At 33.4% G+C, this 24317-nt stretch overlaps 1 protein-coding gene across 4 annotated transcripts in view; it reads right to left on the reverse strand.

The window, feature by feature from the left end:
- Positions 1-434: 434 nt before the first annotated feature.
- The window catches only part of Liprin-beta (liprin-beta 1), a 147190-nt gene continuing 123307 nt past the window's right edge, over positions 435-24317 (reverse strand). For 2 of the 4 annotated variants that reach the window (XM_074181558.1, XM_074181555.1), the window contains 8 exons: positions 23948-24166; positions 20183-20293; positions 18159-18360; positions 13650-13875; positions 10629-11165; positions 10015-10285; positions 9830-9961; positions 435-4941 (listed from right to left, as the gene is read on the reverse strand). In XM_074181558.1, the coding sequence (XP_074037659.1) occupies positions 4825-4941; positions 9830-9961; positions 10015-10285; positions 10629-11165; positions 13650-13875; positions 18159-18360; positions 20183-20293; positions 23948-24166 (1815 nt within the window). In that variant the 3' untranslated portion in view covers positions 435-4824. The remainder of the gene's footprint in view (positions 4942-9829; positions 9962-10014; positions 10286-10628; positions 11166-13649; positions 13876-18158; positions 18361-20182; positions 20294-23947; positions 24167-24317) is intronic. The other 2 variants (XM_074181556.1, XM_074181557.1) reach the window with 2 other exon arrangements.

Raw genomic sequence — 24317 nt, forward strand, 5'->3', positions numbered from 1 at the left:
GGGAATGATAAGAAAAGTACTTATCTATTTATCTTTTGATTTTCACGGAATTATTTTCCAGCAGCTTGACTGCATTAACCTTTCTCAATTATATATATTTCAATACCCGACAGAAAAACAACAACTAAGCCAGCTAATGCCGCGCAGAAAGTTGAAGTCGCAAGTTATTTCCCACTATATATATATATATATATATATATATATATATATATATATATATATATATATATATAAATATATATATATTTATTCCAAGTTATATATAGTTTGTGTAATGAAATGAAATTAATTTGAAACTAAAAAACAATCTTTTTTGAAAAAATAAACCCATGCACGTTTTATTTTGGTAACTAGTTTCACAACAAAAGTTTAATTTTTCTCTTTCTTAGGAGACTCATAATATTTTCACTGAGAAGCAAATTAATTAAAAAAACTTCCAAATTACAATAATTTTTATTTTGTATATAATTAAAAATACTTCAAAATATTGATGACAGTTTGAAAAAAAAGCATAATATATTGGTATTAAATGATTCAACATATTTACTTTACAAAAAATGAACTCTTAGAATAAATACTACTATTTACTTAAAAATACAAATATTGGTATGAACTGAATTCAATTATCCCACACATGATTAGTAATATTCTCTCGACTATATCATTTCAAGCATCCAAGTATTAAAATTAGACCCTTATCCTGTCGTGATGTACTTCATTAAATTTGCCCCCTCTTAGTATAAATAACAACAATTTACAATAATTTTATTTTAGCACGTGTTACATACAATGAATAAATAGGTAATTATTTGGTCAAATTTGTAAATTTTTCTAAAATCTATCTACATCTGTGGTAACGGTATTAGTATAAATACTGTATAGATAAATATTTAGTATACAAAAACAATTCACAAACGAGAAATTATACGTCAAATTATTATCAAAACATTCTATTTCAAGCGGCTTCAAAAATCTGCAAGATTTTGAATTTGAGGTTTCTCAACAAAATATTTGGGAAATTTGAAACATAATCTGAAAAACAAAAGTTAGATTGTATGTCTATGGACAAGTTCTGTTTGAAAATAATTATGGGCAAGTTCTGTTTGAGAATAATTATGGACAAGTTCTGTTTGAAAATAATCTATAGTGATGATAACCTTGCAGCGATTCAAGACGCCTGAAATATACATTGTTTTCACACTTGGCACGTTTTACAGTCACATTTTGAACAATTATTTTCTAAATTCTATATGACTTTCCATCCTTCAATGCCTTCATCATTAACGGTAGTACACTACCGTGAAATACGTTAAATTCCAAAGATATAAAAAAATTGTGTCGAGGATAAACCCACTCATTTATTCGTATAAAAATAAGGATTATTTTGTTCCCTTGTCCTTTTAAATGATCAAAGTGAATTATTTTATACTTCAGCAAAAAATATTCTGTCGGAGAATGTTTATGAATGGAATGTCTGCACATTAAATAATTACTATGACAATCTGCACCCAACTGACAAAGAAACTACAAATAACATTTACCCTCATTTTCATTCTAAGCACAGGTCTATCCTCAAAGAATGAACCAATATAAAATTATTTTAAATACTTACTGGTACATAATTGCCAGCTGCCATCAAACAAATTTTTGAGATATGTTCAATGTTTGTAGATTTTTCAAAAAATTACTAATTCCATCAGTTACAGATCCAACTAGAGGAGTTACATGCAAATCTCTAAGGCAAATTTGGGGAAGACATTTCATAAATACCAGGTTCAATAATACTACGAAGGAATATATTTGTGTTTTTGTAATAATTTGGTGAAATGTAATGAAATGCTTTCGATTTTGACAGATATCCAAGAATGCAGGTGGTGATTTATTTTGGTTGCATCTCCTCCAATTACTTATTTTTACAATATGTACTGAGGAAGTTCAACTTGTGATTTGCCAGATTAGGCAATGTTTTTTATTTTCAAAATGTAATGTCTGCAAAAAGTCCTTTGCTTGCCAAGCATTCACGTAAGCCAATAAATGGTGGGAATATTAATTCTCAACATCCAACATTTTGACATATTTCAATTATTTTCGAAAATTAGTTTACAGAGAAAGTACTGTACAAGCAAAATTGGAAACCACCCTTTCTGATTTACTGCATATTCAACGTTTCATTTGCTTCTATAAATTAATTTTCTGATTGATTCGGCAGTTACTTCATGAAAATCCATAGTAATTTCATAAACTACAACTCACAATTTGATCTCCACAAACTTTATTTGAAAAATATATCACAACATGTTTCGCTAACACAGTAGCACAGATAAATAAGATTTCAGTTTTCTGTCGATCTCGAAGATAGCGTCTTGGTGAGAAGATTATCAAATGCATAAGTATATGAAATTATATAAATACGTGAACAGAGGAACTTTAGGTCCGAATTTCATGGAGACAGTTTGGCTATTGTTCAGAGTTTACGATTGTTTACCTATACTGAATAACATGCAAAACAAAAAATGGAAATAGTGGGTTGACAGTGTTTTCCCTTAGATCCAATGAATATTTCGCGTCGAACCAGTAAAATTAATTATCCACAATCCATTTTCAGAAAGCAAAAATAAAATGCTTGTAAAAGTAAAATTTAAATGCTTATTTTCGACAAACATTTATGAGTAAGAAAAGTGATAAACAAGCGTTGCTCATTGTCAGGTATTTGGATCATTTGTTAGTATAAATTCTGCATCGCATGTTTTTGCAGTTTTCCGGTTTCAGTGAACTAGAGGTTTTATTATTCACTGCTATAGTAGTTAATTCCATCAATTAACAACATGGAACAGCAGATAGTAATACGTATGTTAATAGCTGTTTTCTTTGATTTCAAAAAAACTTTTTAAACTATTGATATTCCTATATTAATCATGAAGCTCAAATATTATGGTACAAAAGGAAATGTACTTCAATAGTTCAGTACCTGTTTGAGTAGTTATCTATATACAAAAGTGAATGGATGTCACATACTAGAAACAACAACAGGTGTTCCATAATTTGTGTGCAAATATGATGACCAATATGGCTTACTTGATTTCATTTAAGTGGGCCGCTTTTAAAAAACATCTGGAAACCGTTAATGTCGCTGTTCATGTGACGGTACAGTATTGTAAAATCTACATCGTGATGATTGAATTAGGTTATGTATGTTTTTTCCCCCGAATAAGCAACAGGCAACGGGTTATCTGCTGGAAGAATTTATTAATTCATTTGTGAACAATGCAAATGAAGCACCAAAGTCCCATCATTTCAATGGAAATTCATGTTATGAATAAGTTTAATAATGAAAAAGAATGTATGATCCCTTACAACTCAAATTCTGGTATAAGTCAAAACACAATGTCATTAGGTTTTTTCCAAACGTGATTGCATGAAAGCAGTTTCAATTATAAAAGAAATGAGAAAATTGTTGGTTTTATGCCAAAGGAATGTACGAATTGAATTATATTCACCAACTACCGATGGGATTAGCAGTCTAGATTAAGGTTATGTCGATAGTTACATTCCATATTTATTTGAGTTGCGAAATATCAACATTCTATCAATAGTTGGCCAACCCTGAGCAGAAAATAAGCTGTCTTCAGGTGACAATTCACATTTTTTATTTTAGGTCCGTTTCTAGTCTCATACTGATTTATATTTCCAATAAAGAATACCGAACTGAATATTTTTGTATATTGTCCTCATATCAAGTACCATAATGAAATTTAAACTTTCTGAATTGTATAGATCAAAGAAAGCTGAAAATATATAATGGAATTGTCCGATACTTGAAAATCCATAACTAATGTATTCAAACACTTTATTGTGAGATTTTCACTAAACAATTTCACAAAATCGCAACACGTGTTTCGCCATATAATGTGGCTTCTTCTGGCGTGTCTTTACTCCTGAAGAAGACATTGTATGGCGAAACACATGTTACATTTTTATAAATTCTTTTAGTGAAAATCTCACAATAAAGTGTGTTTTGAATACATAAGCTGAAAATAACAGTATAGGCAACAACATTCATCAAGGATAAATTGATGTCTGAAATGAATATGTACTTTTGGCACCATCTCACGGCAACGTCAGAACTACCCAACTTGGTCTAGAAAAATGTCTGAAACAGAAGAGCATCCCAGCATCCACTTGTGATGCAGTTTGGAACCTTTGGTGTAGTAATGAATATTAGTGGAGTTTTTCCCAACACCAAACCACTATTTTAACACCTTGACACGTGTTTCGATCACCAAGTGATCATCTTCAAGAGGAAGATCAAAAAACGTGTCGAGGTGTTAAAATAACGGTTTGGTGTTGGGATAAAAACTCCAGTAATATTTAAAACAGCAATGTCAGGTTTCACCCACTAGTATATGAGAACGAAGCTGGATACTTTTTGAAATATTATACTTACTTCTATCGACCATGATCTAGATGTAAGCAAGCATCATAAACTTACCAAGTCTGATGAAAGAGAAGTGAATCTTCTTTTTAGCACTAGTCATAAAAAATTAGTATAATTAAAAATAGTTTTAGGTTAGACTATCAAGAAACTTTTATATTACAAAGATTTTTGTATAGTCAATAGTTTACGTCCTTTCAAAATTATTTACTCACTCTGTAGAATCATTGAAAAGGTAAAATCTATTTAGAAATTCTGTTTGGCCAAAAATTAAAATATTTTATGAATTTGAATCTCAATTCCTTCATAAAATTCAAAAATATATTGAAACATTTCTGATATCTGTCAAAATCTAATATTTTGTTTATCGCAGTTCTTAATACTAATTATTATCAAACATGTCTTTGAGGAATCGGGGAATTTCCTACAGACGCTGGTAGTGATCTTGCAGACTTATACTCAACGAGATGAGAGACACCCTCTTCCTCGAGGCTTTCCGTCCTCATCATCTGTCAAAAAAAAAATTACCATTTATATTTGTATAAATCATTAATAAAAGTACCCAGAATAAAGGAACAATTGAATTGCAAATATTAGTGATATGGAAGTTTGAACGAATCCAAAAACACATTTACGTAACTATTTATTGTGAGATTTTCACTTTACACACTTCACAAAACCCCAACACCTGTTTTTAATTAAAATCTCATAATAAAGTGTTACTTAAATACATCATTATGGATTTTCGTCAAGTATCGGCTAATTCCTATCCATGATAGATAGAATGGGAATCTATGGCTTGAAATAAATCTATTAAAAACATTTATCTCACATCAGAATAAAATATTGTCTCTCGACGCGCGTTTCGCTAACCAAGGTATCATCAGGAGATGACTAATTAAATTTTATGGCTACCTCAATGTTTCATATACATCTGAACCGATTATCACCTCACCTAAACTAAAATAATTTTCAGAATCACTTATTGTGTTACATTGTCGATCACACCTAATCCTAATGTTAATCACCACCCGTCATAATACCTAAATTTGTACCTGTCATTATTACGTATGAGCATAAACAGCAGGCTGTTAGGAATGGGAACAGTGACAAAGATGTCACTGTTCAGAGATCTCATTCCACATTTTTTATTTCTAAACTTTTGAAGGCATTTAAAAATTTGTTGTCATGTTCCAGTCTCAACAATTTCAAGCAACACTAGACTTCCTTGGTCTTTGAAACCGAATATGTGACACATATTCCTTGTAGCGAAGTTTCATAATTTGCTTAGTTTGACCAACATACTTTTTATCGTATTTCTCACAACTTATTTCCGGAAATCCTAAACTTTACCTTTTCTGTCATCTTGTGTATTTACGGCTAAAACACTGGTTGAAGTATACAAACAGTTTTCAAAACCATTACCATATCCAATTTTTTTTAAAATTTGAAACAATCCAACGGTATATTTTAGTTCATATACTAAGTTCTCCTACTATTTTACATAGGTTATTTTTGTATATGTATATATATATATATATATATATATATATATATATATATATATATATATATATATATATATATATATAAAACTTTATTTTACATTTTAAATAGCTTAAAATTTGTTTCTGCAAGTACAAAATTTTCCTTTTACTATTTTTTTGACGACTGTATACAATTTTTTTAATTGTCACATAAGAGAATAAACTCTACTCTACTCTACTCTACTCTATGGAAGAGCTTTAAATTTTGCATCTTAAGTTCTAGTCACCTCTTGATGATGTTAACTTGGTTAGTGAAACGTGCGAAGAGAGACAGTATGTTGTGGTGTGGGAAAAGTGTTTTTAATAAATAAAGTTTTATCCTAATACTCTGAGTACTCTCTAAATAAATGTGATATTAAAAGAAAATGAGTTGTATTTCTAAATAAGGCTATAACTGTCAGCTGTGGTAGAAGAAATCAAATAGGGTTTCAAAATGCACATTCATTAGGATAAAATAAATTCTTTATGGAAACCAAGTTATTATGAATGTTCATTTTGAAATTATCAGCAAATAAAAACTTTTTTAGTAGCAGAAAATTGTGTTCTGAACTGAATTGCGTTATAATAGATCAATACTAGAAGAAGCTCTCTAATTCTAAATCTATTCAAGAGTTAATGCAAATTTCTACGAAACCAATACCACTTCTACACTATTATTATTAAATATACAAATAATTGTACAACCATTCACTGAATTGTTTGAATTCAGTTGATACAAGCAATCGTTGTAAATTACTCTGTGATTCAAAATTATACAATTACCTGAATATAATATCATTTCAAAAAGTCACTGATAAACACACCTATTAGGCCTTTATTAATTTGTGAAACTCAAATCAACAATGTATTATCAAAATTTCTGGAATCTTAGATCCGAGGAGGCATGAAAGAAAATTAGTGATTAAAGTCCAACACCTTGTATGAAAAAACAAATTATGGATTGATAAAATTAGATAGTTAATTGGAAGGTAAACAAAAACTGTGCTTCAATTTTTTAAATTCTAACGAACATGAATAAGTATTATCTCAAATGACAGTGTCAGATTCAAAGATTTCAATATATAGGTGGAAAAGCTAAAACGTCAAACTACTAGATATGATCATTGTTTTCTTGATGTTCTTGATGTACATCCTCTTTTTGGGTCAGGAAATATTATCATTCAGTAGGGAGGAGGCTGATCCTTCAAGCAAATGAATTGGAATAAATTTTTTCAGAGCAATAAAAATGAAACAAATCTCAACCCTGTTCTCCCTGGACCGGGAGGAAAAATTTAAATAGGCTCCTGCTTTTAGCTGATCCTTGTTTGGTTGAGACAACAAAAGATACTCCGGTACCATGACTTTGGGTTCTTCTGCTTTATGAATGATAGATGAAAGTTATAGTTATCTCTTGGTCACCAGACGGGACAAAGGTTACCTATAGCTACAGTGGAGTAGTTTATAATTTCCCAAGAAACATTGGCTGTTTATAATAGGAAAATTGAAAATGAAAATGTATTATATATTTACTTGCAAAGATAAATTGTCATAAAGCTATTCAAATCAGGAGTTGCTCATAACAGAGATCTTGAACAAGTAATACTCATGGTATGAACTATCAGATGGAAGGCAGATTTCAAATTCTGAATATAGCTGAAGTGCAGTTTTTTGATCTGAAGAGTTTTCTAAAAGAAATAGTATTGAAACCAGAACCCAAAAACAAAGCATTCATGATCCATCACCAAAAAGCGCAGTTTCGACTTGTCATAGGTCTCATCAGTGGTGCTGGATTGAACTAAAAATGCATTATTGGTCTCAATTTTCCTTGAAAGGAGAAGCCTGATATCACCATTAATGAGACTTATTTCATGTCGAAATAATTATAAATATACTCAAGTCTAATTACCCAAAATAATATATTATAATAGTTTTTACTCGCCGCTTTGCTCGCATTTATGCCATTAAATAAGTGTCAATATTTTAATGCTTGGCTGGGGTTATCAATTTAAAAAAATTATTACATAAGATGAAGTTTCGAAAATTTAAAATATCCTTTATTGAATAGCAACAACAAATGTTAAAATATATTTCACTGTAACAAAAATAAATAATTTTGGTTGGAAGTTCATTACTTGAATGCTAGATGACATTAAAGTAGCTAGATTTTGAGATTTTTTTGACAAACAATTTTTTTATCTTGCATAAAAAATATATTAATTTTTTTTATAAAAATTATCCTATGTTACTTTTAATACCTCCAAGAATATATGTACAAAATTTTATGATGATCGGTTGAGTAGTTTTCGCGTGAAACTGTAACAAACAAACTTACATTTGCATTCAATAATAATAATAATGGCTTTTATTGATGGTTTCATACAATTACAACCAATCAAATGGCAAAATTCAATATCTGCGTATGATAAATCATCGCAGAGATTGCTCTTCCATCCAACCGTAGGAACAAAAAAAACAGTATGCTATTTAGAACAGTGCAACAAGTATATACAGCGAAATTGAAATACAAATATATATATATATATATATATATATATATATATATATATATATATATATATATATATATATATAATATATATATATATATATTTTTTGTTGAGCTTGGAGAAAGGTTGATTGATTTTGACATAATTCGATTAGTTGGATCTATTTATTGTAAGAAGATATCTTTTTATCTTTCATTTGAAGCTTCCTAATGGTAGAGGTTTATATTCAATGGGTATCCGATTATATGAGTAGGCAATATGGTAAGTGAAAGATCCGCGAAATAGAGAAGTTTTATGCTGTGGTATTGTTAAGTGTGTCCTGAATCTCAAGTAAAGATGGTGTACGTCAGTTTTAAAGGATATTTTTTCGAAAAGATAAGAGAGTTTTCTTGTTTTAAGGAGTTTTTGAAAAAATGTTGCAGAATGAAATGTTCGTCTGGATTCCATATTCAACCAACCCACATCTCCGAACAGATGGGAAATGTTTTCTCATTTCCTCGTACCCGTAATGAGCCTAATGCATGTATTCTGGAGTTTTTGGATTCTAAACCTGAAGTTTTGGGTTAAAAAAAATATTGTAACTATTTGTTTAAAATGGTCTGTCACGAACTTTAATGTGACAAACCAAATTCTACACGGGCAAAGCTGCGGACAACAACCAGTAAATCATATTTGGAAATATTCTTATTATAAGTTCCATTGGAGCATCGCAAAAATTTATTCTTATGAGAAATGGACACATTTCCGCTCGTTGAATAATATATAATTGAACAGTCAAAAAATATAGGAAAGAATGAATTTCCCGTTACAATTTGGAATCATCAGCGAACAGTAACTCCTTTGAGTTTGTCACTTGTTTTCTAACGGATTACAGATAGAATAAAAGGTAAAACCAGATCCTCTGGCATAAAATAAATCTAAAATAAGCATATTTTCCAATCACCAGAAATGCAATACTCTTCTCGATACACGTTTCATTTCGTTTCGTCTGACCCATGCGTGTTAAAAGATAAAAACCTCGTTAATCCTTAGCTCGTACAAATTCCGAATTTTGAGAGTTGTTGCTCGTAGGAATTGATAGACGCATAACATCGATTGCTTTCACAATTGATGGGATAAATATATGTCAAATGAAAATTAAAGTTCATTGTAATAACAATAATTATAAATAGATTCAAAGTAGAAGAAGGAATGAAAAGCATTTAAACGATCTTGTTATGGTCAGAATCATGTTTTTTTTATATGTACGTAGAGATCTATAACAGGAATGAAATGAGCTTAGAAACTACAGATATGAAGTGTTTTGACATGTATTCAAAATGGAAGCACAGTTTTTCAAAATTGTTAGAAAGTTAGTAACTTACACCCACAGAGCTGTTAAGAGCAGAACCCAGTTCACCTGTCTTATCTGGATTTAACGGGCACACTAAATCACCGTAATCTGCTTCGCCTTTGGATTTTTTCCTCTTCAAAGAGAATTGAGATTTTTTCGGAACCTGAAAATACCCAATTCGAAAACTGTTTATAAATCTCACTCGGATGTGCTTACCTTCAATTTTGATGAGGGTGTCAAAGGAATATAACCCATGGTGGATTCCGCTTCTCTTTTATCCTGAATTATATCTTTACCTAACAACTCCTTGAAATGGGTGTTGAGATGTCTCCTCAATAATGTTTTTCCCGGAGGAATTGCTAGTAAGGAAGCTAGTAATTCAGCGTTGAATTTCGTTTCTCGCACCATTAGACCACCATGAACCCCTGCTCCTCTCAGATTTGGAGCATATTCTGCCAAGTCGACGGCTCTCAGCCATTCCATTACCCTAGAAAGTGAATTACACAATTTAGTACTGTACTCTTATTAAAGTTTCTGTTGAAATTGTCGTACTGAGATTTAGGGTTAGGAATTTCATTCAGGCACTTGATTTATCAAATTCAAGTGTGTTATTGATGAGAACGAATTTTAGAACCATTTCTTCATTTTCAAAATGAGTAAAAATATTCTCAACGACAACAAAACATTCAATTCAATGTTTCCATTACTTTGAAGTTTTTATATTTAAAAGAATATGTAAACCTATTTCGTTAAAAAAAAAATAATTAGACTAGTGCTGCATCTTTTTGAAAATATTAAAATCAGGAAAAGTAAAAAAAAATCTATCATACCTATGAGTGGTCCACAATGATATTTGTTTCGGAGTCGGTTGGGGAGGATCGTCCGGGAGGGATCTCCTCTGCAAGCAAGCTGGTTCGTAATTGTTCTCCCTCAAAACCTGAATTCCCCTCTTTATGCTCGCTACGTGCAGCATGGATGTAACGTGTAGAAGAGCTAAATCATCTATGGTCAGTCTATGTAAAACCCGTCCGTCCACCCTGTTGATTAGAAAATTCTCTTTGTGCTGAGGTAACCCCGTGTCGTCTAGCCACCTCAACACCCAGGCCGTGTCCAGCTTACCTGCCTGAGTTAGATACAGATCGCTAGATCCATTCGCTTGGGTATCTATCAGAGCGAGCTGCAACTTTTTTCTGTGTAACGGATTTTTGATGTTCAGTTCTTTTTCTATCTCGCTTATTGGCGCTTCTTGCAATTGCTGTCCATTCTGAACCCAACGCCTTGCTTCTTGAATATAACTGTCAAGGCCGAGGTCTTGCAACCAGTCGCATATATTCTCGGTGTCCCAATCAGAAAATGGTTTGTCAGGCCTGGAAAAATTTTAGACTAAGAAGACTAATATACGAGATACTTCCGCTAAAATCATAAGGAAGATATTTATTACACTACTCTTCATTTGTACAGAACGATTCAAGCAGTCAATTTGGAAAGTTTTTACCACACTGTTAATGAACCGATTGATTCCTATCTATGATTTCTCCTCTCGAAATAATTTAAAATCACAGAAAAGATTACTTTGGGAAATACTTCAGGACGCCCTTGAGCAAACTGAAAAAAAATTTTTTTTTGGGGGATACTATTGGAGAGTATTTAAAAAAAAGTCATGGTGGTTAGAAACATATGGTCACAAAGGGGATAGTCATTGTGAGATTTTCACTAAACAGTTTTACAAAAACGCAACACGTGTTTCGGTATACAAAAGGTTCTTCATGCGTGTTTTTACTCAGTGATCAATGTCTAAATTGGTAGCAAATTGCCAAAAACGACTCTCCTCGATGGGAAGACTTAACAGATCGTCTCTGGTCTAGATTCCTGGCCAATCTGGCCTGGAAGACAATGAGGCTGCTAATTCTCTTGCAAAGGAGGGTGCAGCAAGCAGTTTTGTGGGATCAGAACCTGTCATTTCTTTTTCAAACAAAGATTGTACACCTGAATGGCAGGAGAATTTATAGACTTCTGGCAGAATCTTCCAGGATTGGCTCACTACAAGGCGTTCATTCACCCTTCGAAGCTTGATTCCAAACAGTTATTGGACTACAGTAGGGATGAACTAACAGTTTAACAGACCTTCTGACAGGTCACTGTCATTTGAATCATCATATACAGAGGCTCGGACTGTCGGAATACAGTGTGTGTCGCCTCTGTTTGGACAAAATGATGAAACAGCAGATCACATACTTTGTGCTTGCCCCGCTGGCGACCGAATCAGGTTTTTAGAGTTTGGCAGAGCCGTACCATCCATTCATATATTAGTGGTTCAGCAATTAGACCTCCAAGTGATCTAGGATCATGGCACAGTCCTTGAATGTACAAGATTTTTACTGAGGCGGATTTCCACCAAACGGACTCGCTTGCGATTAGATTCGTTTTCAGAAACAGAAACAAAAAACTTGTTTCAGTTTACAAAAACAAACTCAAAACTAGAATTCCACCAAACCGACAAAATTAAATCTGAGTCGCGTGTTATGTTGTGAAATTATTTTCCACTACACCGACAGTTTTCATCATGTCTTCTCTAGACGATGTTTTTATAATAGCCTGCGTTTTTTTTATAAGCGAAATGAGGAAAGGAGTGAAAGCGAAGAAATGTCAAGATACTGGATGAGATAATTGTTAAGAAGACAAATAGATTATGAAGTCGCACATTAAAACAGAATAGTGAGCTGAATAGTTGCTTATTGTTGTCGCCGACCGTTTCCACATAGCGAAACCTATTTACAAAACAGAAACAAAACACCGAAACTTTTTGATATTTTCGCGTGCCGACGGGACATTTCGTTGTTGACAAAAACAGTGGATTGCGATACAATGTCTTCAAAATGCCTCTTATTTTGACAACATAACGTTTTGTTTTGTCGAAATCAGTATATGGGGAATGTTCCTCCTGACGAAAATCAAGTAGATTTCATAAAAGAGCTCTAAAACAACGCATTAAACTCATCATTTCAACCTTTTTCTTAAAAAATGATTTAAATAATCAAAAAAGAGGAATGAAATAATGCATTCAACATTTAAAGGGATTTATTTCTATTTCACCATTTGGCAACATCGGTTATAGCTAATAAAGGACAATGAATCTGTTACCTGTAAGAGACAAACAAAGATGACAGGCGTGCTGTTCTGTTCACTTATGTTCCGAGACATTCTGTGACATATGACATTTTGTGCACCTAACTTATCTTCCTCTGTATAAATACAACAAAACAACTGTTGTTTATGCGGCTTGTGGAGGTGATATTGAACTATAATTTATATTTTGCCTTAATTGTTGATTCATAAAGATAATTTTCCTTTTTTAAAGTAGAATATCTAGGTACGTATAAATTATTTCAACTTGATATAGGCGCTGTTGCCAATATGTGAATTAGAAACAAATCCCTTTAAAAATTAAAACCCAACATTTGAAACATCAATTTGAATACTTTTCGAAGTGAATTTGAAAAAATCATGAATTAAACTCAATTTTATTTTGTTCAAACTTGCATTTGCTGTAATAACTCAAATTGAGGAACATTCCTCATTGCTGTTTTGTTGTGGTATTGTCCGTTTGGTGAAAATACATCTCTAGAAACTATAAAATCTGTACCGGAATTATTACTCAAGACTAGCTACTAGCAGTAAAATCTTGTTACAAAAAAAATTGATAGTAATATTATCGCTTGTGAACATGCAAGTCATACTACATCCCTATAGAACAAGTAAATGACACTATTTCAGGTACTGCATAGTATTTTGTAATTTATTTCTAATTTTTAACAATAGATTTCCGAGTATAATCAATTTGAAAGACTTACTTGACGCTGATTTGCGGTTCACTCCATCCTAATCTGGCTGCCGCAGTAGCTCTGACGCCGCCTCTTTGAAATTCGCTCAATCCTGGTATGTCTTCTAAATTTCCAGAACCCGATCTCTTGATTTTACCGAATATTTTTTTGATTCCTTTACTTTTATTGAATGAGAGAGCAGGGGAACCTGGAGATTCACTCGTACCATCTTCTATCACAACTTTTTCAGTTTCAGCTATTAAAATGATAAAATCAATCATTATATTTTTTTAAAAATTGGAAAGGAGGTATTGAATGAAAGCCATTACGCAACTAGGAAGGACATAGTTACGCATTTGCCATCTGAATCATGAAACCAGCTGACCTGGCAAAAGTTGTTTTGCCACATAAATTATTTATATCGGAACGATAACACTCACAAATAATATTAATCCCTCAATGCTAAAGTGTGTACAATATTTTTCGTTAGTCCATTTTTAGCTAACACAAACAAACTGGATGGTTTGCCCACTCGAGAACATGCCACGAATAACTGTCTGTGTGAAAAACATGGTGTGCTGAAATCCAAGTTACAAACGGACATTGTTTGGCCTTGCTTGGGACTTATTAATAGTCATTCCAAATGCCAATCTAATTGGAAATTGCACACGTTTAAAATGAATTGGCACAAATAGCGTGCCGTTGCACAGCCGTTGTAGATTTAAGTTACGGAGCGTACCAACCTTCAGTTGTAAATTATGTGGTAGCAATTTTTCAATGAGTTCAAAAACTCTTTTGGATAATTTACAGCTTCGGTAGCATCACAAACTGTATCTATGCTCGATGGATAAACAATAATAGTGGCCGAAAACTGTGTAGGCCGTGAGAGAAGGTTTGTTGTGTGAGAGAGACCGGATTCGTTCTCATCCCTAGTTTGTGCTGAGTAGGAAGTGACACCGTTAGACGTCTGGCGAGAATAACTAATGTAAGATGACTAAATTACTAAAATGGCCATTAAAAAATAGATAGAAGGGTAAAAACGGAGGTGTTATATATATTTTTATAAGTCACATCATAACAAAATAAAAACACTGAAATTTTGTCCAAAAAAAAATTTTGGGGTGGAGCACCCTTGGCACTAAGGGGTATGAAGAATAGACTGAAATCTATTCTCAGATCTACCGAATATACATAAAAAATGTCATAAAAATCGGTCAAGCCGTTTCCGAGGAGCATGGCAACCAACACTGTGACACGAGAATTTTATATAAATATAGGTATCATCATCACCATGTATCATATACATTGTTTGCCATATTCTCATGAAAAATATATACATTGTATAGACAAAGAAGATATTACAAAGTATCAACAGCGGTCGTTAGTAATTAGTTTTCATTAGTGAGGTTAAATTTTCGTTTGGAATACAAACACATTCAAATATGTAATAATAATAAACGCGTTATTTTGACTTGAAAGTAATTTTCATTAAATAAGCAACATGTTCGACTTGATGACAGTCAATGAAAAAAAGGGTTAGCATGGTAACAGTTGGAAAATACGTTATGTGGTAACTATATAACACTATATAGGCGAAGGTTATTGAAAACTATGACATTTTTCTCAAAGAACATACAAACACATTAGGTTGTTTTAAAAGTTTTGTCCGTTTTCATGAATCATCTTTTAACTGTAAGATCTCAGTGAATACTCATTCAAATTAATCAAAATAAGTGCCATTTCAAGCAGTGCACCTTTGCTAACTTAACACGCGTCGATTAATTCCGTCAGCATCACAATTGTGTACTCGGGATTCGATGAAATCGACGAAGTCCGTTTTTGCCAGCTCCTGATTGGCGAAGGTTCAACCGATGAGAAAATTATCGGAATGCTTGAACAGATGGTAGTTGGTTGGCAAGAAGTCTGGGGATTATAGTAAATGAGGCAAAACTTCCACACACGCTCAATTTGTTCAATTTTAGGACGGCGACTTGTGAAACGTGGGGACAGGCGTTATCGTGGAGCAGGACCGGACTTCTTCTGTTGACCAGTGCCGGCTGCTGCTAACGCAATTTTCAGTACATTTCGTCGATTTTCTCACAAAAGGACTCTGCTGTAAAGGTTTGGCCCGGTGACCAGTGACCATGGTTTTTTTTTGGAGAGTTTGAGAAGTGCCTGAATGGCTCATTATTGTCCAATCACTGTCCCGAAAGTCTCCTGAAGTTGTAGAGGATCTACTTTTCATGAAACGTGACTGTTCCCGTGACTGTCGTTTTAGTTGCGCAAAAGCAAAGAAGAACAAACCTCGAACCTCGATCTTTCTGACCTTTCCAATATACGTTTTAAACCATCAAAAATCGCATTGGAACTGACGCCCAGTTCTTCCTTCATTCCAAGCACCGTTTGTGATGGGTCAGTCTCTACCAGGGTCCTCAAATCCTCGTTCTGGATTACTGTAGGTCGACTAAGTCGAGGCTCATCTCCGAGGCTAAAATCTCTGAAGGGAAATTTCACAAACCAACGTCAAACAGTGCATTCATTAACACTATCATTGCCAAATCCTGGTTGAATTGACCTAAAATCGCTTAAGGACACCATTATAGTAATGAGTTGAAAAGAGGCAAAACATTGAAAAAAAAATGAACAGCATGAATGTATACAGTACAAACTTCTCTATCAATCAGTACATTAAATAGTCATTGAGATATAGAGCTTCAAAAACAGATGACTTTTAAGACAAAACTTCTGAAACAACCTAAATGTTCAACATTGAGAAGATATACCAATATTGAGAAGATACCAGTGAATGTAATTAGTTGTGTGTGATAAATACTAAGAGTGGATTTCCACAGTTAGGCCAAACCGAAACGTGTTCCTGTTTTGGAATTTCAATTGCTACATTGAACCGCTGCATTAGTAATGCATACTTCGTCTCTATCAATATAGTCTGATCTAACCTGCTGGGAAGATGTGAAATGTGGATGTATAGCTAAACATAATACAAAATTAGTGATCTCTCCAAAGCGTGAGAGTGTTTAGATTGTAAAGACTGGAAGAGAAAATATATAAATAACATAACATTTCTTTTACAAATCAATCTGTTGAACAACGCTCACACTTTGTTTAAATGAGGATTATAGTAGATAGCTCGAGTCATACTTTTGAATATTTCAATAGTTAATATCTACATTTTAACCCTACTTGTGATTTTTATTTTTGGTATGAAAATCTAAAGATTACAATGAAATACAGTTTTGATGAGAACTACACTTCTGATAACATACAACAATTGAAACAAACGTGCCAAGCTATTTTCGAATTGATGAGATATTCTGTAAAAACTGATGATTGGACTAGTTTTTGTTTCGGATGCGTCAAAAAAAAACTATATTAAACATTAAAAGTCTTAAAAGATATCCCAAGATTCTGTTCGAATTGCAAGACTGGATGATACAAAATATTAACGATTAATTCATTGCTATTCAAGTAATACTTTACTGTGACAATTTACAAAACTCCAACACGTGTTTCGCTTTAGAAAGTAGCGTTTTCATATAAAACGTTTTATAGATGGCAACGGCTGACGTCTAGCTAGTACACTCCAACTTATTCAGCTTAGTAGAAAATTACTGAATGTTAGTGATTGTTTGTCATGACGATCTATGCGCAGATGACAGTTGACAAAATCAGTAGATTACCTCTCATTTTTGCGAGATCATCTTCAAGAACCCTGAGATAAGGTAACTTTGGAAGTTCACTAACATATACAGTTTTTATAGGACAATCAACCGTCATATTTTCAGTGAGTAATACACGATTCACAGTTCTCTCAACAATGAATTGGACAAAGGAGGTCTACTCTTTAGTGTCTACGGTCTCCAGATTCGAAATAACTAGATTTTCACTTATAGAAACATATGAGAAATCTAGTTTCTGTTCGGAATATTCATACATTCCAAGAATTGACTTGGATAAGAACAGCTCAGCTATGCATTGAAGTTCCCAATGAAAATGTTGATCACTTTTTGTAGTGTGGTTAGGACACCCTCTATGCCAACATATACATGAGTAATGGAAATGAAGCAAACATATTCATTATGAAATTCTGCTAATTATACATTTTTTCAAATATTTTAATCGTAGGATAATTTAATACATTTTAATTTCATCTGAAAGTAAATAATGAATTTGATCTCACTGTAATTTTCTGAATTATTTTTGACAGAATGAATAAAACTGGTTCACAGTTGGTAAAGAATTGCCATTGGTAAAGAATTATGCCATTGGTAAAGAATTATGAAAGAGTTTGAACAATCAAAGGGTGTTACACTTTTAAATTCGAACGAAAACCAAGGATATCTCTTATTTTTTTATATTCCATCTAATCCATGAAACAGCGGCGTCAAAAAACTAAAAATAAAACAATTTCTAAGCAGGGTTAAACGATGATTAACGATGCAGACGGGAAGCAAAGCCTAGTAGACCATAGATGTTAGTATCCTGATGGTTCACGGCATGCTTATGGACAAGAGCTATCACCTAAATTCGGGACCGAGAATCCCCTGTGTCTGCCCCCCACCAGTGAATAAAGTCCCCTACCAAAGGCTACCCCCTTTTTGCTTCCATTGGCAGGATTCGCGTTGCTGTCCACCACGTTGTTGGTTCCATTGGCTAGGAACTGCTGCCTGGGAAGGCTTCCGTACTGTATATCGATCTGACGTTTGAAGTTCGCAGGCGGTGTCTACAAAAATAAAAACAAAATATTACTGTCGAAGTTTCTAAAAACAAATGAAAACTGTATAGATATGTAATGTGTATGTATGTGTGAATTGTCCGTGTAATTATTTGGAAATATGTATAAAAAAAACTATACATGTGCATTTTACTTGATCTAGTACAAATAACTTTAAGATTCTAATCCAAAGCATATTCCCTTTGATTCAAATGGTGATAGTATTGGACAAACTGGTTAAGATGTGACTGAAGAAAAGTAAAGAGAATCACAAAGGGACAAACGGATTTATTCCTAGCTCTCCTCCAATAAATATTAGGTCTCACAATGGAAAGTCTATTCAGAAAGATATCGTTATAGTATTTGAAGATGATGCCTTGAGAATAGTACTCGGCATTTTTCTCTGCAATATAATTGTTCACGAAGGTGATTGCCTCTTCATTTGACGAAGATCTCTGTCCTCCGAGCGCAACTTTAAGATGAGAGAACAAAAAGAAGTCGCGTGGGGCAAGATCTGGTGAGTAAGGCGGATACTCTAGCAGTTCAAACCATAGATTTTCGCTACGGCAACCGCTGAAGTGTGAGACGGTGCGTTGTCTTGGTGAAACAGGATTTTCTTTTTCTACTAATGTGGCCGTTTTTTCGCAAGTTCTGCCTTCAGCTTGTCAAGTAATGATACGTAGAATGCTCCTGTAACTCCATGACTATTCCAAAAAACAGTCGCCATTACTTTTCCAGACAAAAAACAGTTTCAGTTTTTTCTGGAGCCCGTTTTCTTCTTGCAGTCCACTGTTTCAACTGTATTTTTGATTCGGGCGCCAAAACTTGAATTTATTGCGCCTAAACTGCGCCAATAGAACATTGGAAATGTTCGTTCGAACACGTTTTCGGTCTAACGTGAGCAAACGCGGCATCCAACCCACGGACAACTTTTACATGTCTAAATGTTGATTTAATAAGTGACAAACACGTTCTTTTAACATGTTCATAACCTCTGTTATCTTTCCCATGTCAATTTGGAGGTCCTCTTGCACCATTTGATGAATTTGAGCGATTTTTTCGTCGATAGTTGCAGTTTTTGGAAGCCACGAACGTTCATCGTCTCTCAATGTCTTACGGACACGTTTAAATTCAGCTACCCAAAATTTCACTGTGGTGGTATGGTGCAGAGTCCCCATACACAGAATCCAACTCATTTTTGATTTGCGTAGGCGTATTGCCTTTCAAAAACCAATATTTAATGACAGATCGACACTCAACTTTGTCCATTTTCATAAAAACACTCACATCAACAAAATTCACTAGCTTTTATTTACGAGTCCTGTTATGCTCATGTTGAGGACGGATTTTTTTCAGCCGTATCGACGTTATTTTTACAATCTGGCAAAAATACATTTATCAATTTGTTGAGTGTACGATTTAGGCATTAATATATCATTCAACGTTTGTTTAAGGTTATTATGCTTTTTGTAACAAAGCAACTGGTATTAGTTCAATTTTGTTTGAATAAATCATATGTTTCACTCTTCATATTTCCTTCTGCACTTGTTATTGTGAATTATAAGTCAGTTCACACAAGATATTATTGCCTATGATGAAACTGATGATTAATGAAAACAAATACTCCAAAAAAACTCCAACTGTACAGGTGGAGTATTTTTTGGAGTAGTGTGACACGTGTCACACTACTTATTTTCCTTTTCTAGGTTTTTGGCTAAATATCAGTTGATATAGAACTTTTTTTATGATTTCTGCTTTACGAATATTTATTTATTTATACAAACATTGTATATACATTATGGACTCTTTTCTAAATGAAAAATAATTATACCTTTGGTTGCTGATTTTCTTGAGGAACAGGTGATGCCGTTTCTATTCTTCTCGGGCTATTACCCGCTACTGAGACTGGACTAGGAGCTGGAGACATTCTTACATTTGGTTGCTATAAAAATAAACACATTTAAAATGTTTAATAATATCACCAAGCTGATATGTATGCTTATGATTGCTAAGAATTTCAAGGTTTCCAACCGAATTAAAATCATAGTTAGAGAATATTGAGCTGATCTTTCACACATTGCTCAGTAAACTGATATTATTTGTATTAATAGAAAATTTGATATTGAACAAAATCATTATTGTGAGATGTGCATTTGGAATTCAATTACTACTGGCTATAATTTTCCAAATAAAAAATATACGTCTTTTTGAAAACGAATTTAGGTACAAATGAAAAATGAAGAAAACAATTATACAAACGAATTCATTACTGAGAATAATCGTATAAGTTTGTTTCAAAATTTTTGTCACTTTTTATGAGTCTACTTTAAACTGCAATAGTTCAGTGAATACTAATTAAATTTGGTCGAAATGAGCGCCATTTGAACCAGTGCACTTTTTCCAACGTAACATAAGTCAATTAATTCCGTCAGCATAAAAATTAGGTACTCGGAATTCAATGAAGTCGACGAAGGCCGTTTTTGCCTGGTCCTGATTGGCGAAGGTTCTATCGGTGAAAAGATGGTTGTCGGTTGGCGGGAGGTCTGGCGAGTATGGTGGGTGAAGAATTTCGACGCTCGATTTGCTTAATTGTCGTGGAGCGGGATCGGACCTCTTCTGTTGACCAGTGCCGGTGCTGCTGACGCAATTTTCGGTACATTTCGTCGATTTCCTCACAGTAAGTCTCTACCGATATGTTTAGGTCCGGTTACATAAAGTTATAGTGAATCACACTAGCTGCTGACCACCATACAGTAATCATGGTTATTGCGCAAAAGCAAAGAAGCACTTACCTCGAAACGTGACAATTTCTGCAGATCGTTCGAATCGTGTGGCACCCAATTTTCAACCTTTTTGACCTTCCCAATACGTTTTGAACCATCAAAAACCGCATGGGAGCTGACGATCAGTTCTTTCGCCATTCCACGCACCGTTTGTAATAGATCAGTCAACACTAGGGTTGCCGAAACCTCATACTGTAGGTCGACCGCTTCGGGAGGCTTAAATCTCCGGAACGAAATTTTGCAAACCAAATCAACACCAACATTAGCAAACTCCTGGTTATTTTTCGGGCTGTTTTGGCAGTGCCTTGGTTCAATTTGAATTTCTAGAGAAAAAACGGCCGAAAATCGCTCAACAACATATTGTAGAAATGAGCTGAGAAGAGGCAAAAAATTGAAAGTTGGAAAAAATGAATACCATCAATATGTCGATCAGTATATTATACCTCCATACAGTCTGGGTCACAATATCTTTTTTTTGGAACTTCTGTCTAAGGCCACAGAAAATTATGATTTAGGGGTCATTCGATTTGGAATGGCCTCTAGCAACTTTTTGATAGATTTCAAGAGGGGCTCGAAAAAATTACAAAAGTTATAAACAATTCAGTAAAAAACGGGGGTTTGGTTTTTGCAAATATCTCGAAAAATGTTAAAAATATCCGGAATTTGAAAAAATATCCTTAAAGAGGAGGAAGTTTCCCAAAAACAAGTCCCATCTCCCGGAACTCTATCACCAATATTTATAATTTTAATTTAGAGGCGAAAATAGCGCTAAAAGCGGGCGATGAGCGTCACGCAGACTCTGACCGATATGGACCTTTGAAAAATAAAATTATTTTAACTCATTAAATATCATTATTAAGAAAAAAAAATCACATACCTTCTAGACACTTGAATAAACGAAAATCCATCGAAAAATTTTCTCCAGTGATTATTGTATTAGATATACTCTTTAGTTATTAACTAATTTTTACAAGTTTTAAATTTACATAAAAACCCTGATAATTGTTAAACTAAAAATCTCAAATTTTTTCACTTCTTGGAGCTTTTCTTGAAAGCCTTTAAAAAAGATTCCCGTTGGAAAAATTTATAAATTTTGATTTTATTTTTCAAAGGTCCGCATCGCCCGCTTTTAGCGCTATTTTCGCCTCTTGATTAAAATTATAAATATTAGTGATAGAGTTCCGGGAGGTGGGACTTTTATTAGGAAATTTCCTCCTCTTCAAGGATCTTTATTCAAATTTCGGATATCTTTAATATTTTCCGAGATATTTGCAAAAAAACCCAATTGTTTATATCTTTTACAATTTTTTCGAGACCCTCTTGAAATTTTAAAACAAGTTGCTAGAGATCATTCCGAGTCGAATGAGCCCTGGATCATAATTTTCGGTGGCCTTGCACAGAAGTTCCAAAAAAAGGATCTTGTGATTCCAGACTGAGTAGGATGAATATTCATTGAGATATGGAGCTACAAAAACATATGACAATGGACAAAACTTTTGAAACAATCTGATATCTACAACTGGATGGGCAATGTTCCTCAATTTGGGTTATTACAGCAAATGCAAGTTTGAACAAAATAATGTTGAGTTTAATTCATGAGTTTTTCAAATTCACTTCGAAAAGTATTCAAATTGATGTTTCAAATGTTGGGTTTTAATTTTTAAAGGGATTTGTTTTTAATTCACATATTGGCAACATCGCCTATATCAAGTTGAAATAATTTATATGTACCTAGATATTCTACTTTAAAAAAGGAAAATTATCTTTATAAATCAACAATTAAGGCAAAATATAAATTATAGTTCAATACCACCTCCACAAGCCACATAAACAACAGTTGTTTTGTTATTTATTTATATAGAGGAAGATAGGTTAGGTGCACGAAATGTCATATGTCATAGAATATCTCCGAACTCGGAACATAAGTAAACAGAATAGCACGCCTCTGAAATATATCATCTTTGTTTGTCTCATACAGGTAACAGATTCATTGTCCTTCATTAGCTATAACCGATGTTGCCAAATGGTGAAATAGAAACGAATCCCTTTAAATGTTGAATGTATTATTTCATTCCTCTTTTTTAAGTATTTAAATAATTTTTTAAAGAAAAAGGTTGATATGATAAGTTTGAAATGCGTTGTTTTAGAGCTCTTTTATGAAAACTACTTGATTTTCGTCAGGAGGAACATTCCTCATACTCGAGAAATTTGACAACTCCTAGTGGTGATGTGAAAATAAAGAAAGGGTCAGAGTTATGACATTTATAGCAGTTATTTGCGGGACGCACATTTTTGCAATAGGTGGACCCACAGGCATGTTCAAAATCTGAAACGCCGATTACCATTGAACAAATAAGTTTATATTTAACTCCGTATCTGCGTAGTGTTCAAATTCATCCAAAAATATTTCGTGATTCAACATTTTCACTATTAATAACTGAATAAATTTATATAAAACAACCCGAATTATTCCTCATAGTCTGTATGTTTACGTAACACGCCCACTACAATAATTTCAATTACGACCAGTTGTTGAACCCGCTTAATTAATTTCAATTCAGACAATTCCAACTTGAGCGACGAAAACGATTATTTTCTTTAAAAAGCTCAATAGCTAACTTCGTTTTGTCAGGCTAGCTGACAATGATTTAGTTTAGATATCAAAATAAATCTCTGAAATTTCTTGTGATGCACGGTTTGGAACCTTTGGTAGTAGTAATGAATATTACTGGAGTTTTATCCTAAATAACGGTTTGGTGTTGGGATAAAACTCCAATAATATTCTGAAATTTCTGTTGACATTTTTTTCTTACCTGATTGCCAGCAAGCTGCACCGGGGTGGAAGTAAGCGTTGGTTGTGAAGCCATCCTGGGCATAACAGGTGGTTTCTTTATCTCAGAATTATTGTTGTACTGACTATTCCTTAATTCTAAATTCTCCCTCTCTAAAGCTGCGTGTTGTAATTTCAGTTCGCTCATTATAGACATGAGTTCCAGTTTTTGCGTTTCTAGTGATGATCTGGACAGAACTTCCTGGAAGGATAGAGCAATCAAATTTTTTGTCAAAAACAATTACAACTTTTGAAAGAAGTATAATCTTGGAAACCTTTCTATAAAAACTGCCACAGTAAAATACTATGAAGGTTAAAAAATTTGAAAATAAACTTATTTTGTCTTCCTTTCT

Source organism: Leptinotarsa decemlineata, unplaced genomic scaffold (assembly GCF_025532065.1).
Source record: "Leptinotarsa decemlineata unplaced genomic scaffold, Ldec_3_MD MMD2_tig00026314_RagTag_RagTag, whole genome shotgun sequence".
Classification (NCBI taxonomy): Eukaryota; Metazoa; Arthropoda; class Insecta; order Coleoptera; family Chrysomelidae; genus Leptinotarsa; species Leptinotarsa decemlineata.